This window comes from Bactrocera tryoni, chromosome 2 (genome assembly GCF_016617805.1).
Source record: "Bactrocera tryoni isolate S06 chromosome 2, CSIRO_BtryS06_freeze2, whole genome shotgun sequence".
NCBI lineage: Eukaryota > Metazoa > Arthropoda > Insecta > Diptera > Tephritidae > Bactrocera > Bactrocera tryoni.
In genome coordinates, this window is record NC_052500.1 from 26404511 (window position 1) to 26425257 (window position 20747).

Genomic DNA, 20747 nt, shown 5'->3' on the forward strand with positions numbered 1-20747 from the left:
TATAGGCTCATTGTATAGCTGTGCCATTCATTTATGCTGATTTTTTCATCTTAACTGCACTCGAATGCAATGATTTCTTCGCCCATTTCGCCAACGACTTTGCTATTCACATTTGTAATTTGCAATTGCAGTCACAATCAAGCATGCAAATACACACATACAAATACATACAAACAAGCACATATACATTTACACATATTTACATAGATATATATTTGCATATATGCTACACTCAAGCACATGCGGAAGGCATTTATTACGCCGCAAGCACACATATGCGCATGTATGTGCGTGTCAACGCTTGGGTTTTCCTCACTTTGGCTGCCTTTTTTCTTCGTTTTTTATTCGTAGCTTCACACGTCGCGTCACATAATTGTTCGTCATCATCATTGCCATAAATTTTATGCATTTAAATCCTAAACGCGCAAGCATATCCGGTCGCTGGGTCGCTGAGTTCCACGGCAGTCCGATAATGAATTCGCGACGCAGGCGCTAGGGCATATGGAAAGTCTTACACATATATAATACCTGGTTGACTGAAAATCGAAATTTTCAAACATACAGATATACACACACACATCTCGTTGCGGCTTTTTCACCTCTGAATGTTTTATTGCTTTATTGTTCGGATATTTAGCCGGCTAAGCGTTGTACTCGAAAGGAGCTGTAGGTAGTTGCCACAAGCAAGCAGTTCAGTGATGGCAGGCGAAGAGACGATACGCTGCCGGAAGGTACATACATATGTATATATTTATACCCTGAACAGGCTTGTTTAAGTTTGTCACTAAGTTTGAAAAATTTTGAAGGAAAATGATCAGCATAACGAGCCGAGTCGATTTAGTCCAACTGACCGTCCTTTGTCTGTATATATGAGAACTACTCTCTCAGTTTTTGAGATATCGCTACGAAATTTTGCATACGTATTTTTCTCCCCAAAAAACTGCTCATTTGTCGGTATTGCTAATATCGGGTCACTATAGATTATAGCTGCCATACAAACTGAATGATTAAAATCAAGTCCTTGCATGGAAAACTTTTTTATTTAACGAGATATCTTCACGAAATTCGGCAGGGAAAATTGCTATAATTAATTGTATAATATCCGAAGAAATTTCTCTGATCGAACAACTATAACATATAGTTGCCATATAAACTGAAGAATCAAAATCAAGTTCTTGTATGGCAAACTTTTATATATGACAAAATATCTTCGCGAAATTCGGCATGGAAAATTTCTATAAGTAACTGTATAATATCCGGAGAAATTTTTTAGATCGAACAACTATAGCATATAGCTGCCATACAAACTAAATGATTAAAATAAAGTCCTTGCATGGAAAACGTATTTGTTTAACGAGATATCTTCACGAAATTCGGCACGGTAAAATGCTAAAAGCAACTGTATCATATCCCAAGAAATTTCTTGGATCGAACTACTATAGCATATAGCTGCCATACAAACTGAACGCTGAAAATCATGTCCTTGTATGGAAAACTTTTTTATTTGACAATGTATCTTCACGAAATATGGCATTAATTACTGTCCAAAGCAACTGTATCATATCCCAAGAAATTGTTTAGATCGAACAACTATAACGTATAGCTGCCATACAAACTGAAAGATCGAAATAAAGTCCTTATATGAAAATCTTTTATATTTGTAAAGGGCATTACAGTCGAAGCTCACATTTCCTCTTGTTTTGTAGACAAAATGCCATACAAAACCTACAAATGAAATGGATATTTGAATAATTCATGTTGTGGCAGCAAGACAGACTGCAGCAGAGCGGCACGCGTGGCAGACGTGAAAGATCTAGGCGTTGTTGCATATTTACCTGTTGTAGCTAAGCTACTTTTACATACAAATAATGTGTTTATGAGTATGTGAATTGGCACTACTGTTCAGCATTGCTGTGATTTTTGGGATTTAACACTCTGCATTTAGCAGCGCTGCTTACAGAAGCGGCAGGAAGTGTGAGCACAGGCATACATACACATCTCTATACAATACATACAAAAAGCTGGTTAAAAGACCAACAAAACGTGTGGGTCATTATCCTGCCGCCATATGCCTGCTCGCAGCGACTGTCCATGTCATTTACACCTCATTCAGCGGCGCTGCGGCATAATCGTCAATTTTTATTAGTATTTGCTTAAGTAAATGATTTAGTCATAAGATAAACGGGCACTAAGTAAATATGCGCATCACATCACTGTACATATGTATGTATATTTATGTATTTACTTGCAAATACAGCTCGTTTATTACAAAAATCAATAATAAAAATGTGTGTACTCACAATCAGTTACGCGCGTGCAGTTACACAAAAGTATATATATAATTTAGTACATAAAAGTATCTGTAAATAGATATGCATGTGCATGCCTGCATTTGTGCGCTTGTGTGCGTGTATTGGTGTTTTTGTTTATTCAAAAGTCCTTGGTGCGGGTTTTTGAACCTCGATTGCTATTGCAGGCACTTGAAAATTCCAGCCACACATCGGCAATGAGTCCGTCCGTGTACATTTGTGGCATGTGTGCTTGCGCTTAGGTGAGTATGTAACGCTTGTTGTTATTGTTGTTGATTTTTTGTGGTAATGTGCATTGTTTTGCCATTGTCGTCACTGGCGTCTTGTGCTGAGGCAAGACGTCCGAAACCTGAGTTTTCAAACTCTAGGAGACGTACTTATTTCTATATATATTTACAAAGGAACATATGTTTTTGGTTTGGGAGAGGCACAAAAAGTGAAATTAGATTGTGTTTTATATTTTCTAAAAATAATATATGCTACTTATGCTTAAAATCCGAACTAAAGTCAGTGCCTAAATCTCATTAGCCGAAAATACGAAACAAAGTCAGTGCTTAATGTCGCTTGGTAATTTCTAACCTCAAAATAAGTAAGTTTCCAAATTGTCTAAAGGTCATTTTTTGAAATCAAATCTGCCAAAGTAACGGAAGTCTGTCAATAACAGGGTTGTACTAAGCCAATCTAAACAAAACTTTATTACTACTAAATTTATACTACTAAAATTATAGTTCTTTCAGCGAACTCAAATATCCTCCTCAGAACCACCCCCAGAGGAATGCAAATATCGTAACTTCGGCTCCACTATCATACTTATAAGCTAAATTGTAAAGATTCTATTAGATCAAAGGCAGAGCTTAAAGCTTCCGGCTTAGCTATTGAATAGTTAAATCCACGATTATCTGTTTGAAGGTCATTCCGGTGTAATAATGTGGACTTATATTGCAAATATACTGTCTGAGAGACCTCGTAAGCTTCCACAAAACTTTTTTAGGAAGCGGTAAAGGCAAGTTACACTAACGAACTTCCGATACACAATCTTGAAGGCAGGGAAATTAGCATAGAAGAGAGAAGAATAATGCCTCTTCGCACCAAGCTGGTTATGAGTCACTGATATTTATATCTTATGCCCTGACAGACTTAAGTCTTTACATTGTTCAATTTTTCGACAATTTGGAATCAAGCAAGATAATCAGACTAATTTCATTAAGATAGCGTGGACTTATGTATATCCCACATTATTTTTATTCAAGAAACACTCGCTGGTGCACAAATGCAGTGCTAAGCTTTAGAAGAACTTTTAACATACTTGAGCTTATGATCCACAATCTTGAGAACTTACAAATTATAATATCAGAAAGTAGAATAATGCCTGTTGGATCCAGACTTATTTTGAGTCAGTGGTGTTACTATCTTAGGCATTATGGTCAGTCTTAAGACTTATCATAGCTAATTTTTCGACTATGGAAACAAGTAAGCCTTCCGGGTTGTCTGTATTGTCACTGGTGGCCTTTTACGGCAAATATTTTGGCTCCCAAACCTTGCGGCCTTACAAATACCATTTCTTGAAGTGGTAAGCCTTGTAAGTACTACTAACTTCATTGAGCTTGGGATCCACAACCTTGAGAGCTCCAAAATTTTAATAAAAGAGGGAAGAAAAATGCCTTTTGAGACCAGTCTGATTATAAGTCAATGATAAATCGGGCCTTAGGAAGTACGAGTCAAAAACAAGTAAGCTTTCCGGGTTAACTGATGTCTCACTGTTGGCCTTTTACGGCAAATATTTTGCCTCCCAGACCTTAAAGTCTTACAAACACCATATTTTGAATTTCTAGGCTTTGTAAGTACAACTAATTTTATTGAGCTTAGGAACCACAACCTTGATAGCTCAAAAATTATAATAAAAGAGGGAAGAAATTTGGGACCAGTCTGGTTCTATGACAATGATGATCCGGCCTTAAGAAGTACCATTTTTTTAAGGCTAAGCTTTGTAAGTACCACTAATTTCATTGAGCTTGGGATCCACAACCTAGACAGCTTGAAAATTATAATAATAGAGGGAAGAAAAATACATTTTGAAAACAGTTTGATTATAAATCAATGATAAATCGGGTCTTAGGCAGTACGAGTCAAACATTTACTAACGCTTTCACAAAGCTTTAACAAAAAAAGCTTCAAACCGTCTTCCAACAGCTGATGAGTTGATTAAATCTTTAATTTCTTTTCAAGCTTCAATTACTGTTTTCAGCTGCCAATCTCAGCAGCAAAAGCTGTAACTATCTAAGGTATTTACACCTAACTGTACAATTACATACATATACGCGGAAACACAGAAGCTGATGAGGAAGTTGCGAGCTTAATTGAATAATACTAAGTAAATATCTGAATGAAATTTACATGCACACACACATACATATGTATGTACGTGGATACAAGTTCAGAAATAAATCAAATAAAAAAAGCGCTGAGTTGAAATTTCACAAGCTTCCAGCGCAACGCACACCCACTAAGTGAATGTAGTAAAAGCATTTTTAACGAAATTTTTAAGTTTTCCTACGTTAATGAATTACAAAATTCACTCGAGATAGGCGAGCGAATCCACGCATGTAAACACACACGCACACAGCGTCAAATATATTTTATAGCTGGCTTTACGGCGCGTAAAGGGCACAGTTAGAGGGACAGCGGGAGAAATAGTGCTTGTAACACAGAAGCATTGGGCCCAGACGCCGCGCACACTGCGCCTTCTGTGCCTTTGTGTAGATTTATTAGCAAGCAACAGTTGAAGCAGCCGGCTGAAGAGCCAGCGGAGTGCCGCCTAAGAGCGTGTAGGTATGTGGGCACAGCAACGTCTGTCTGTTTGTATGTGTGGCACACACGCTTCACATTGAGTTCCCCCTAGACGCAGGGCCGCTGAAGTGATCTCTTGCGCCAAGATGAATTAGCGTCTGACGGAGAAGAGACATGAGAAACTTCAAAAATTTACAGCAATCCCCACGTGTGTCTGTGTGTGTGTGCTTATACCCGTGTCTGCATGTAAATAACATTTTAAGACCCTTCCGCATAAAATTTACACACGAAAAAAAAATTAAAAATAAAAATGAAAAAAAAATGGAAAAAACGGAAAATAATTTGTAGTCGCAACAAAAGCGCAATAACGGTGCAAACGAATAGTGTGGGCGCAGTTTGACTTACTGACTCTTGGCTGGCTGTACGACGGTTCGGCTGTTTGGCTGCCACGGTGCCCCAGACCAAAGCTGAAAGTAATGAAAAATACCGCAACGCAGGGCAATTCAACATAACGGAAAATGCATAAAGCAACTAAAAACTTATAGAGCGAGATAATAGCGGAGCAACAGCAGCAGCAGAGTGCTGTTAAAGGGCCAACGTGTGGCGCGCAGGCGGTGAAGGGCTTTGTATTCTAGTGTTGCTTTGTTGTTGTTGTTTTTTTTTTTTTTTGTTATGCAGACAGATGTTGCAGGCACAGCGCTGAGTACTTGGCTGTGGCTCCATATAACTTTATAGCTAGTTACATATGTAGGTGTATATGCAACCATATATTTGTATGTGTGTGTGTGTGTGCTTTAGGCTCTAACGCCGACAAGGTGCAGATTGCTGATAAGCAGATCATTGAGACATAACAGCAGCCCAAAAATATATGTATAAAGACAAGTACTATATAAATTTATATGCATGTGTGTATGTATGTATGTGTGTACTGTAGGTAGATAAAACAATTGAAGTTGATTTAACCGCAAATAAAGCAACAAAGAATTAATTTTCTATTTTTTTATTTTTATCTTTCATAAAAAATCTTTGGTTTGCTGACTTACTGTAACAAAGCAACATACAGATGTATGTACATACATATGTACTTGTATGTGTTTGTGCATAATGCATTTGATATGCGCACAAATGAGAGCGTGTGAGTATGGTAAACAAGTTAATAGCAAACGCATATGAGATAAAGCAAAATCTAATTAAGCAAATAAAAGTGGGCTGCAGACAACAGAAAACAACAACAACAAGTAATCATAACAACAACAAGAAATAAAAACAACAACAAAAACAATGTTAACAATAACAACAAAAACAGTAAAAACAACAACAGCAATAACAACAATGCCAGCAAAGCAACAACAATAACAACAACAACAACAAAATACTTATAACAACAAAAACACACTAACTGACAACAACACAATAGCAATTGCGGCCCGCACAACACCGTTGAGAATTCATCTAACAGGAAAATTGCTGCACAGCTTCCGAATGCGTCAAGCGTTCGCGCGCGCGCTGCCGCTGCGTCGGCTCACCTCACCTACATACGTGTGGTATGGGAAAAAGGAGAAAGTTCACGCACAGCGGTGGCCAAGACGGTAATCTGCGTGGAAAGCCGCTGATCTTAACCAGCGATAACGGTACAATTCACACTTGTAACGGTTAATTTATATGCGAGAAACAAAAGAAAATTGAAATAGAAAAATAAAGCGCGACTTTGGAAAATTCACTGGCGGCTTGAAAGCGAAATTCTCGTAACAATGCGTGTGTTGATGGGTAAAAGTTTGCCCGCAACAAAAACAAAAGAAACATACATTCATACAAATATGCTATACAATGACTTTGTGGCGAGTCGCTAATAAACACATTAAAAGTTAGGTTGCCTGTAAATTATTCGTGAAGAATAAATACTTCAAAATGTATATTATTTATGTGATATTTTATATATGTATGTATAAATGCAAATATGTCTGTATAAATATAAATATGTACATAAAAATATAAATATGTTAAATTTATTTAGCAATTTATGCGTGTAAAAGCTAGTTTAAGGCACAACTAGCTCATAATTTTAGACGAGGTTATCAGTAAGCAAGCACGAAGCTCATGAAGGGACATAGATTTGTGACATTTCGTGCTTGTGTGTATGCATATATACATATGTATTTATGTAAAACCATAGTTGATTGTAATATTTAGACAGCACATGTTGTAATTGTTATTTTTCTTGTGCTGTCAAAATGAGCAGCACATATTTTATTAAACAAATATGAATTTCAAAAGCTACCAGTGTATTTGTATGTGCATACAAACAGATGGGCATATATAACATATTATAAGTGATATGTGAATAAAAGTTTAAATTAGCATAAATAAGCTAATGAAAATCGTAACATAAGCTTTAATTATCGTCTGATAAAGTAGCCAGTGGGAATAAAGTGGCTTGGAGCACGTTGAATGAGCATAGCTACATACATATATGTATATATGTATGTTATTGTAAGGCGATCTAGAAAAATATTTGATCAATGTGGCATTGTCTTGAGTAATAGTTCATGTAATTTTATGAAAATAATCGTCTCAAATAAAGTAGTTTTTCATAACAGAACTTGATTTTAATCGTTCAGTTTGTATGGCAGCTATATGTTCTCGTGGTCCGATCTAAACTATTTCTTCGTAAATTGTACCGTTAGCTTAGGCAATCTTCCGTGCTAAATTTTATGAGGATAGCTTGACAAATAAAAAAGTTTTTCGTACAATAACTTGATTTTGAACTTTCAGTTTGTATGGCAGCTATATGCTAAAGTGGTCCGATTTTAACCATTTTTTCAGAGATTATACCGTCACTCTGGAAAATTCTCCGTGCTAAATTTTGTGAGCATACCGTGTGAAATAAAAAAGTTTTTCATAGAAAAGCTTGATTTTAATCGTTCAGTTTGTATGGCAACTATATGCTAAAGTGGTCCGATGTGAATCATTTCTTCAGAGATTGTACCGTCACTTTGGAGAATTCTCCATGCTAAATTTTGTGAAGATAATTTATCAAATGCAAAAGTTTTCCATACAAGAACTTAATTTTGATCGTTCAGTTTGTATAGCAGCTATAAGCTATAGTACTCTGATCTAAACAATTTCTTCGAAAATTGTACCATCACTTTTAACAATCCTTCATGCTAAATTTTGTGAAGATAACTTGTCAAATAAAAAAGTTTTTCATAAAAGAACTTATTTTTGACGGATAATTTTGTATGACAGCTATATGCTATTGTGGTCCGATCTGAACCATTTCTGCTTAAATTATACCATTGACTTAGATAACCTTCCGAGCAAGATTTCGTAAAGATACCTTGACAAATAAAAAAGTTTTTCATACAAGAACTTAATTTTGAAGGTTCATTTTGTATGACAGCTATATGCTATAGTGATCTGATATCAGTAATTCCGACAAATGAGCACTTTCGTGATGAGAAAATGGCGTGTGCAAAATTTGATACCGATATCTTAAAAACTGGGAGACCTATTCGCGTATATAAAGATAGATAATCAGATGAAAAAAGGTATTTAATGCACAAAAGGTCCAAAAGTAAATTTTTTTTTTAAATTTCCGTCGAAAATCTTCAATAAAAATTATGATTCCGCATTTGACACTTTAGAATACAAATAAAATATACATACATACATACATATATGTATGTATGCAAACACACAGGCGGAGATAAGCACACTGTTCTCATATAAATTTATGATCATGTAAATTAGGTAATATAAAGCAACAAAAAACAGACATCATTGTCATTGAAAATTTTTATAGCGCAATGCTTACTTTACATTTAATTACAATGTTACACATACATATATACAAACGAGTATACATAAATATATATGGCTGTCTATATAAATTTTGGTGTTCAATCTAAAGTATTAACTGCATGTGTCGCGCGAACGCATTAAAATATATAAAACAATAAAAAAGCATAAATGATAATAATTAAAACAGACATGAAGTGCCCAAGCGGCATGCCGCCGCCGATAAGCCGCCTGCCACCAGCGCAAGCAAAATTCGACGAATAATCGTTGCAACCACCAAACGAGACGACGCGAGGGCTCAAGTGAAGTGTCAACGTGTTACGCGCAAAAAAGCTTTAATGGGCACTTACATAAACAAAAAATAATAAAAAAAAATTACAAAAACAAAAAATAATAATAAAAAATATTGTGTACGCCTTCTATAAGAAGTAATGGAGACGCCAAGGAGAGGCATGCACCCTCAAAAAATCATAAAGTGGCGTGTTGCATAGAAATTAAAGTAACGCAAACGCTTGAGATAAGCACAAAGGTCACTTGCATGCATGTGTTTGTGTATATGTGTGTGTAGAAGACGCCAAAGGGGCGTTAATAGCACTTTAATATTATTATTATTTAGTTCGGTGGCAAAATATTGAAGGGCAGCGCAGTATTAAACTGTGGAAACTCAAAAAAACTGTGTTGCAAGTGGTTGAGAGGGGTGGAGAAGTGAATGAGAAGTGCCTGAAAAGTGCTGCCCACTAGATAACGGTATAATTTTTCATATGCAAACGTGCTGCAGACAATATGACTTTAATATTGCTCAATAGTTTTGCTAAAACAATACATTTGTATATATTTTTTATATACATATACATACATATGTATGTATGCGTGAGTGTGTTTGTATATATGTGTCATACTCGCTTTCGGAAGTGACTTATCAATAGCAGCACATCCGCAAAATGAAAACCAACTGCGTTTTATTGTGCCAAGCAAAGCGAAAGTTAATTTATTTGCAAGACTAGAATATACAAAAACACAAATACAACAAAAGCGGCACGCAATTTCATACATACTCGCAGACGAAATCGATATGAAGGAGACATTTGTAATCTATAGCTGATAAGGGCAGCGCACTCAAACAAATTAGCACTGCTTGTGACTATGGTTATTATGAAAACAAAAGAATATATAGAAAGACAATGACAAAAAACCAATAAAAACTAAAAACAAAAAAAAAAAAAAAGAAACAAAACAAAACAAAAAAAAAACAAAAAAACAAAAAAAAAACAACAAAAAACAAAAAAAAAAAACAAAAAAATAATAAAATAAAATTAAAAAACGAAAAAACAAAATATAAAAAAACAAGAAAATATGAATATTATATACATACATATATGCAAAAAAAAAAAAAAAATAATTAAAATGTTAAAAAAAATATTTTTTAAAAATTTAAAAACATTTCTTTTATATTTTAAAAATATTTTTAAATTTTAAAAAATATATTTTATTTTAAAAATATATTTTTAATTTTAAAAATTTATTTTTAAATCTAAAAATATATTTTTAAACATTAAAAACAAATAAAAATAAAAAACAAAAAATTACAAAAAAATATACAAAAACCAAACAACAAAAATGGAAAAATCACAACAACCACAAAAAAATAATTATTAAAAAATAATACAAAAAAAAATAAAAATAAATTTAAAAAAATGTAATTAAAAAAATAAAAATTAAATTAACAAACTTAAAAAAAAAATAATGTATAAAATTGTTAAAAAAATATACACAAAAACCACAAAATAAAAACCCCAAAGCAACTAAATTAAAAAACAGGTCAGAAAAATACTCATCATCAAACAGCAACTACCTTTCCCCACAATCAACGCAATTTCCAATTAACTAATTTCAGCTGCGCACACTCATTGCAATTCCGAATATTCCGCGCGCACTTGCACATATGACTCACTTACCTCACGATTGTTGTTGTTGCCGCCGTTAGCATTATTGTGATTGTTATTATTATTGCCGACAGAAGTTCGCGATCCGGGTAGATCGCGCCACCTAAGTACCCCCATGACGGCTTGGCGTACCCAACGTCGTTCGGCGCCTTCAGTATAAAATGCCACCTTCAGATCGGACACAGCGCGGACCAGAACTCAAGCTGTGACCACAGCACTGCGCTATAATATTTCTTTTTCCTTGCGAAAATAACTTGCGACGCCTCCAACACACTTTGGGCGCTGCGTAAAAACCGCGCGTTATGCTCGGTTTGCACTTTTCCTCAAACGCAAGCGCTCAAAATGCGCCTACTTTGTCTCGAGTACCGCGGCGCTTATTGTCATGCGATTGCAGACAACGTGGGCGATATATCCATGGAAGCGTGCGGCCTCAAAGGTTGCTTGCTGCAAGAGTAGGCCGTCGCGGCGAGCTCAGCTGTGCTTCTGCGCTTCCTCCGTGCGCTTCTTCCGTCGCTTGCTTGTGGGCAAAGCGAGTTTCGCGTTCGGTAGGCTTGGTATAGGCGCGCAAAAGCGGCTCGTCGTGCGCGCTACGTCGATGGGTGGTCTGGTTTGTTGCGCCGCCTTGGAGCGTAGGGCGCGCGCAGTTACAGGGACGCGTCTTGGCTGGCTGTAATGCAGTTGCAGTCGCGTCACTGCTTTTCGTATTTTTGAAACAGCTTTTTATTCTTTTATGCAATAATTTTTCGTTTTCCGCACACAACCACACACACACATACACTTATGAGCACTCCCGCGCACAAACACACGCGTTGTATTAGCGCTTTTGCAGATTTTTTGGTTTCGTTACACGAAAATGCTCGCTTAGTTCTTTTCGAAATTTTATTTCATTTCTGCGCTTTGCAGGTTTTTATATTGTTGCTTTTGTATTTTATTTTCGTTTGTTTTATTTTCCCATTTTTATTTTTCAAACAACTTGTTTGGCAGGTTTTGCAGCACTCGTTGTCGTTGTCGGTATTGTTTTAATTTTATTAGGTTGCTTGTTGTTTTTGTGTTTATTGTTGTTACTGTTGGTGTTCAGTTAAGTTTCCAGCTAAACATGTACATTCGAAGCTGGGAGGTCGCGTTTTAGCGTTTGTTAAAAGTATTAAACCGTTTCTTATGACTGGTGAGGAGGAAATTTTTCTATCAGATTTCGATTATTGAAGCTCCAAAGCGTTTTACACGTCAAATTTGCTTTGAGCAACAGCGTTTTCGATTTTTATACAAATTTAAAACAAATTTTATTTGAAAAATATGCACTTTTGAATTTTAAACTTTCTTCAGGACAAGTTTCTCACACTTTTACGTTTGCTACATCTTTGTAAATATTTCCACAAACACAATAATTCAATGCACTCACAATTTGGACAACAATATCTTTATCCTCTTTATCCAGCAACTCTTCTAAATACCTATCCCTCTAGCTGTAATTATTTCACACGTTCCCGACGCTTATTAACACCTCAAAGTACGCAAAGGTACATAGCTAGTTAATCACCGATATTCAATTGAACAAATTCCACTTGAACACACACACTCACATATATGCACACATACGTTAAACGCACGTAAAATGTCAACGTTGGCCGCACGTCGTCTCACTTAAGCGTCCATTTCGTGCTCCTATTTAGGCCAGATTCAAGAATAACTCAATGAAAGCCAAATAAGCAAAACACACTACAACAACACTGCTACTTCATTCACGAAAGCGTAGCGTTCGGCGCTTCAATCCGTCCGTAACTATTTAACTCCGTTCGAAACCACGTTCAAATACCGAATAAACAGCAAAGTGAAAAGTATCTCGCTGATACGAGTTGCTGTTGGTGCGTTTGCCGCATGCGAGCGCGAGCATGAGGTGAGCGAACAGTAAACAACGCACAAAAAGCAATGACTGCAGTCACAACATAGGGTTGCCAGCCAATTGGTGTTGCAAAGCAAAGTAATGCACAAGTGAGTGCATAACGGTGTATACATGTGTGTTAAGAATTTAGGATGAAAAAATATGTATATTAAAAAAAATGGAAAAGAAATAAAAAAAATGGGGAAAAAAAAAAAAATTTTAATTAATGAATCGCAAATGACTTTTTCAAAGATTTCAAACCAATGAAAATGCATTTTTGACTGATAACTGATTATGAACAGATTGTAAATAACATGTTCATGACCTTCTAAAATTGAATTATGTTTCGGAGGGTGCCTTTTTTTATAAACAAAATTTGATGCCATATTGTCAAAAATCTTTTTTGTTTTTTTTCTTATGGATTTTCTGTTTCCGTTTGAAATATTTGAAAAAAAAAATCAAATTGGCTGATTTTGACGGTATGAATTAAAACCATTTTAAAATTTGTTCTTTTTGGACTTTTGACACTTATCATAATTTTATTGTTATATAAAGTTTGGTTTGTCTAAATTGTTTAAACCAAATGCTCTTCTTTTAAATTTCTGATAATTTTCTTTCTTTACAATTTCTGATAAAATCGATTATAAAAATAAAAATTGAGTTCTACAATACTCTAGAAAATGTTTAAGGCAAGGGTTTTACTTGAAATTAGCAAACTAATTTTGTAGAAAATACTTGTATTTTTAATATTATCTTTCTATATGATTCATCGAAGTTCAAAATAAATATGTATTTCATTAAATGAAATATTCTCTAAAACCATGGCAACCCTAGCGCACATTCAAACATGTTCGATGGCTCTCGTGCTTGCAGACAAACAGGCGCTTTGTTTGTTTGCTGCTACACTTACCGGCTCTCTGGAATTATGGTGGCGAATGTGGCGTGTAGGAAATATTTGTTTGAAAGCAAATTAAACTGTGTTTAAATTTCTTCATTTTTATTTATTTATTATTATATTTCTTACTTTTACTTGTTTATTATTATTTTTTTTTTTACTTTTACTTGTTTATTATTATTATTTTACTTTTATTTATTTATTTATTTTTTTTAATTATTGATTTTTTTTACTTGCATCTTTTACTTTATTTTTTATTTAAATAAATTATTTTGATATTATACATGTATGCACTTTTCTATTCATAATAGTTACTTTTCAAAAAAAATTATAAAATATTTAAATACGTTTTGTTTTGTTCCGAAAATTGAAATTAAAGAAAATATATTATTAAAAAAAATAAAATAAATAATTATATACATATTATTTTTAAGATTCCTGAATCATATAAAGTACAGATCTCTTATTTGAACCTGAAAAAACTAGTAGTGTTAAAAAAGTTAAATAAAAGAAATATTAAAATAAAATAAAAATAAAAAAAAATATTAATATTAAAGAAAAAATATTAAAATAAACAAAATAAAAAAAAAATAAGAAAAAATGTATAAAAATAGTTTTTTGTTCCTGACTCGTATAACGAACAGGACTCTTATTTGGATTTAAAGAAAATATTAAAATTAAAAAAACTGTTAGAATTAAAAAAAAATAAAATTAAAGCTAAAATAGTTATTAATTATTTATAAATTATATAAATATATATTTTTTTCGAATCCTGAATCATATAAAGTACTGGTCTCTTATTTAGACTGAAAAAAAAATTACTAAAATTAAAAAAATATATTTAAATTAAAAAAAAAATATAATATTAAATTAAAAAAAAATATATAAAATTAAAAAAATTTAAATTAAAATTAAAAATATATTTAAATTAAACAAAAATAATAAAAAAAAAAAATATAAATAATTAGAAAATAAAAAAAAAATTATTAAAATTAAAAAAATATATTTAAATTAAAAAATAATAATAAAAATAAAATATTAAAATTAAAAAAAAACTATACATTATTACAATTAAAAAAACTCATTAAAATTAAAAAAATAGATTTAAATTAAAAAAATGTATAATCAAAGAAATATTGGTTACTGAGTCATAAAAAGTACAAGTCACTTTCTTCCTCAAAACCCAAAGCAAAATTTTTGAGGAAATTACTGTAAATGAAGACCTCGTTACTAGTTACTAGTTTTCAAAGATTTTTAAGCGGCGGGGATGATGGCGCCAAAGAAGACGATCACGTAACTTCGAGAACACGTAGCTTAGCTAGATAAATACAATCACTTGATGCCTCCAACACACTTTTTGAAAGCCAAGTTTTGGCAATTTGATAGAATATTATATAATTAGGGGACACTCATATTAGCATTTGTACCGAATAGAAGTAGAACTATTTTATATAAATTTATGTTTATATAAATTTATTTTTCTTTTTATATATTTAATTTTAAATATTTCTATAAGTACTTGATGTTTGTGAAATATTTATAAAAAATTTATGAAATTAATGATATACAATTTTTTTTAAATTATAAAAATAAATAAAAGTAAAAAAAAAAAATTTATTTAAATTAAATAAAATAAATCTTTAGTTGATTAAGGACTCAGTAAGGGATTTCCTAAAATATATTATTAATTGCTTTATGTTTAAGTTTAATAGAAAAGGGGCTTCATATACATACATATGTACATATGTACATACAGAGGTTTGTGGTCATAAATATACTATATGTCAAAGCTCTGATTTTAACATACATATGTACGTACATATATGTATATTTTTTATTTATGTATAAAATATATCATACATATGTAAGTATTCAAGACCTTGGAATTTTTTTTCGCAGAAATTGTTGTTGGGCAGCTTGGTTTCATGATTATTCAATGTAGTTTGATTCCTTTACAATATTTTTCAAAACAACAACAAAAATATATAATTAAAAAATTTTAATTTTTTCTGCTTAAACGAGCCGCCGATACGCCAAAAATGTCGTTGATAAATACGTGTGCGTCACTTCAAAAACGCCGTATACAACTGTATATACATATGTATGTATGTAAATATGTATGTGTATAAGCAGAACAACACCAATATGTATATGAGAATATATAAAAACAACGAAAGACCGACTGTTATCCAAAATTGTTTGAAATTTACTATAATTTACGACTACAACAAAAGACCGAATTTGTTTTTGTTTTTAGTAATACAAGCCGTCTAGGAGACTAATAGCGGTCCAATAAACACATTCATATACATAGATACATATACATAAGTTAAGTTGTATATACTATGTATGTATATGTGTGTGTATGCTTCGAGTGCATTTAAGTAGAAGATATTACGAACCGACCTTGGCATTCGAGACTCTTAAATCGTAATGCCGAGAATGCAATTTAGTGCATCTTATTGAATTTAAACAAATTAGTTTGTCTACTTTGTTGCTACGAACATGCAAACGTGCTTGCTTACATATCTACATACACATATGCACTCAAAAATACACTCCACCGCATGCATTTGCTGTCTTGCCGCCGCTTTTGAAGCTATCAGCCAGCCGGAATGCATCTGTTTGTGTGTGTAAGTGTGTGTGCGTGCATATACATACATAGGTGTGTACGTCTGCTAGCCCAAAGCAGTGGCAGTCATATTCCAGTGAAATCAACATATCAATCTCTCAAATGCGACCGTAAAAATTTCGTATTTTTAGAAAGGAGATAAAATCGCATATGTATGTATATGTATTTGTCTTGATTTTCAACAAATGTAAACAAACAATTTCAAATGTGCACATGTCTATCTATGTACATATGTGTGTGTATGTGTATCTATTGATGCGCTAGTCGCGACGACTTGCTTGACTTGTGCGATGACTAATAAGCGAATTGATTAGCTACGAAACGGATACAAAACGTAGAATTTGGAGCATAAGAGAGAATCATGAAATTTATAGCGGTGTTATTATGTAGAAGTGTCCCCTAATTATTTAATATTCCATAAAATTGCCAAAACGTGACTTTCGAAAAGTGTTTTTGAGGCACCAAATGATTTTATTTATCTAGCAAGTATACATACATATGTATATACATAGTTACCTATGTACGTATGTAGGCAAGTATGTGTAAAATATTCCCAGTTGTTTCCTTATCAAAGTTACGTGATCGTTTTCCTTGGCGCCATATTCCCTAGCGCTTTGAAGTTTTCGAAAAATAGTTGAGTAATTCGGTCTTCAATCACAGCAATTTCTTAAACAATTTTGCTTTGGGTTTTGAGAAAGTAAGTGACTTGTACTTTTCGTGACTCAGTAACCAATATATTTTTATTTCACTATTTTTTCGATCTTTTACTTATTTATTTTTTTTTTATTTTAATATTTTTTTTTAAATTTTAATAACTTGTTTCTTTTAATATTTTTCTTTATTAATTTTATAATTTTTTCATGTCGAAAAAAAAACCAATACTTTATATGATTCAGGAACCAAAAAAATAATTTAATTTTTTAATTTAACTTTTATTAAAAACAAAAATTATTTTAATTATTAATTTTAATTTTTTTATTAATTTTTTTAACTCCAATCAGGAACCAAAAAACTGTTTTTATAATTAATTATTAATTATTTGCATAATTTTTTTCTTTTTAATAGTTTTGATTTTTTATTTTTATTAATTTTTTCAGGTTCAATAATTGAAATTTTTTTCGGACCAAATTTTAATAAATTTTTATTTTTTATATGATTCAGGAAACAAAAAAAAATATTTTATAATTTGTTATTTTTATATATATTTTTTTTATTTTATTATTTTTCCTAAATTTAATAATATATATTTTTAATTTTAATTCTTTTTTTAAATTCTTTTTAATTTTAATTTCTTTTCAGATCCAATTATTGAATTTTTATTCTCACCAAATTTCAATAATATTTTTTCAGTTCCGAATAAATGGCCTGTACTTTATATGATACAGGAACGAAAAAAATATTTATTTTCATCTTATTTTAATATTTTTTCTTTAATTTTAATGATTTTCAATTATTGAAATTTTTTTATGACCATGTCATAAGTATCCAAAATCATTTGGAAACATCTCCAAGCTACTGAACTTCAAATATGAAGGATAATATTAAAACTTACACCACAGGTTTGACAAAACCGATATGAAAAAGAAAGTAGTACTTATTTCAGACTTGCAGTGACATTATAAATGATCAAACATTAATAATATACGTATTCAGATGTAATTTACATATGTATGTATGTATGTAAGTACATATGTACATGTAAATATGCTAACAAGCACAAGTACAGGTGACTGTAATAAATAGCTGCTTTTAGGCAAAGTGAAAATTGATATGGAAAATAAATGCAGACATTCGGATAAGAAGCAAGGCATTATACTAAAAGAGATCAGCAAAATGTTGATATGAATGGGTATATGTATCGATATGCCATGTATATTATATAAGCATATTAAAAATAAATTAATGATTAAAAATATTTAAAATTGAAAGCACTAGAGTTAGCTTACCGCCTTCCATTAGGTGCAAGCATTGTGAAAGCGCTAGGAAAACATTTCGCCTAAAATTAGGTTCACATCATAAATACAAAGAAAATTCTAACCAAGTTTACCACCAAATGTTTGACATTATTTTTGTTATTATTATTCATTTGAAAATTTTAGTCGTTTATTTTATATTTTAGAAAAAAAGAATTGTACTTAAAACACACACATAAAAAGTTCCAGCTAAAAAATATACGATAAAAAAATAAAACCCATGAAACCAAGAAAAAAATTCTCATTAAATCTGTACTTAAGAAATTCCAACTACATTACAATGTCCTAAAAACCCGCAAGCGACAGCTGATTTAAACAAACAACAAAAATACCAAATTTGTGAATAATTATCAACATAAATATGTATATGTAAGCACTCACAAATGTTTCAAGCAGTTTTATCAGTGGATATATAGTATGCATAATTTTTTCAATTTAAAAAGAAGGATGTATAAAAAATGTAAGAAAAAAAATAATAAAGATCGGAAGAAAATAAAAAAAATAAAAAAAAAAATATAAAAAATAAATATAATAAATAAAAAATAGCAGAAAAAATTGTTTACGTTTTGCGTATTTTTATTTTTTTTTTTTTTGCTATTCTTTTGCTTGTTTTATTTTTTGTAAGTGTTTTATCGACACAAGTACTTTGCTTTATTAAAAAAAAATTGCGATTTACGATGTTTTAAGTATTTTTCATACATTTTTTCAAAACAAAAATTTCGATTTACGATTTTTTAAATATTTTTCAATGTTTTTTTTATTTTATGATATATTTTTTTGTTTCTTGAACAGGTTTTTTTAAGTGTTTTATTGCGAAATGTAAACTATTTTTAATATTTTTTAAGCATTTTTTATTTTATGATATATTGGGTAGTCGAAAAAGTATTTTCGTATTTTCAATAGATGTCGTTGCGTCGTATATCTCCAGTGCTACCAATCACCATATAGTGTTGGAAAGGTGAGATTTTAAGCTTCCTTTAACGAAAAAAAATTAAATTCAGGGAAGTGGAAAAAAAAGTTACAGCTGTTCAAAAATGAGTGAAAATAATGAAGTAATATTTTGAAAATATTGTATAAAAAGGGAAGAATGCCACTCCATATCCATCGATCTCTCTTCCTCTCTCTCTCTCTATCGCTCTATCTATCACTCTATCTCTTTCTTTCTATCGTTCTATCTCTTTCTTTCTATCGCTCTATCCCTATCGCTTTCTCTCTATCTACCATATCGCTCTATTTCTCTCCCTCAGTGAAATTTCCCAAAACACACGCGTCCTTTGTCTACCAATTACTCAAAAGGTTATTCTCAATGTGCAGGATTTCTTTCAAAGTTCTCGAAACTACTATTAAGATATGTATATATATAAAGAAGTAGACATTTCAAATATTACCTAACCAAACCCTACTTTTGCGTACCAATATTCTAATCTACAACCCAAAATGTTGGCGCCATATGTTCGTCGATTTTCCCACAAATTTTTAATGCATGCACTTCACGACAACTCACGAAGAAGAGTCCTTCACATTTGCAGCACTATAGAACACATGGCCACTCAACGGCATGCTCTGACTGCCACCGCTGGCATTTATTTAGCCGCACTTCAGGTGGCCACTTCACCATGAAATATGCATTTGAAAGGAACGCTTTGGCACATCACCGACGCAGCGCTCATGAAATGGAAAACAGTTTTGCTGACAGCGGTTGCAGTAGCGCCGCAAATACATATATATGTATATGTATGTATATTAGATAGAGATACATATGTATATACATACATACATATGCATGGAGAGAGTGTCCTGTGGTGAGATTAGAGGACACGAAATTAACGCTGGTGGCATGCACAGGGTGTGCACATGTGGATAGGTGGACATTGTAGTTTATAATTATTGTTGTTGGATTATTATGTTGTTGCTCTATTAACCGCAGCACACAAATTAACAGAAATTTAACAAGCACATAAATGATTAGGAGTAAATTACAATATCAGCGACATTTAAATATGTATGTGGGTGTATTTTGTCACCTAAAATGCAAAATAACGTAACATCACTTTTCATAAGTTTACAGGCGAAGGTAAAAGGTTATAATTAAAACCACTCACATTGAAAAAAATTGAGTTTTTATAAAGTGGTTATAAATTGGTTATATATTGGTTATCATTCACTCATATTGAAAAAAAATTTGAGTTTTGGTTATAAAATGGTTATATATTGGTTAGCATTCACTCATATTGAAAAAAATTGAGTTTTGGTTATAAAATGGTTATATATTGGTTAGCGTTCTCTCATATTGAAAAAAATTGAGTTTTGGTTATAAAGAGGTTATAAAATGGTTATATATTGGTTATCATACACTCATATTGAAACAAAATTTGAGTTGTGGTTATAAAATGGTTATATATTGGTTATCATTCTCTCATATTGAAAAAATTGAGTTTTGGTTGTAAAATGGTTATATATTGGTTATCATTCTCTCATATTGAAAAAAATTTAATTTTAGTTATAAAGTGGTTATAAAATGGTTATATATT

At 31.9% G+C, this 20747-nt stretch overlaps 1 protein-coding gene across 2 annotated transcripts in view; it reads right to left on the reverse strand.

The window, feature by feature from the left end:
• Positions 1 to 20747, reverse strand: part of LOC120767562 (rap1 GTPase-activating protein 1) — a 124969-nt gene that overhangs the window by 93899 nt on the left and 10323 nt on the right. The window contains exon 1 of one of the 2 annotated variants that reach the window (XM_040093699.1): positions 10850 to 12639. The exons of the other annotated variant lie outside the window; for it this stretch is intronic. Coding sequence (XP_039949633.1) covers positions 10850 to 10954 — 105 coding nt within the window. The 5' untranslated portion in view covers positions 10955 to 12639. Of the gene's footprint in view, positions 1 to 10849; positions 12640 to 20747 lie in introns of those variants that run through there. 2 annotated transcript variants of the gene reach the window in all.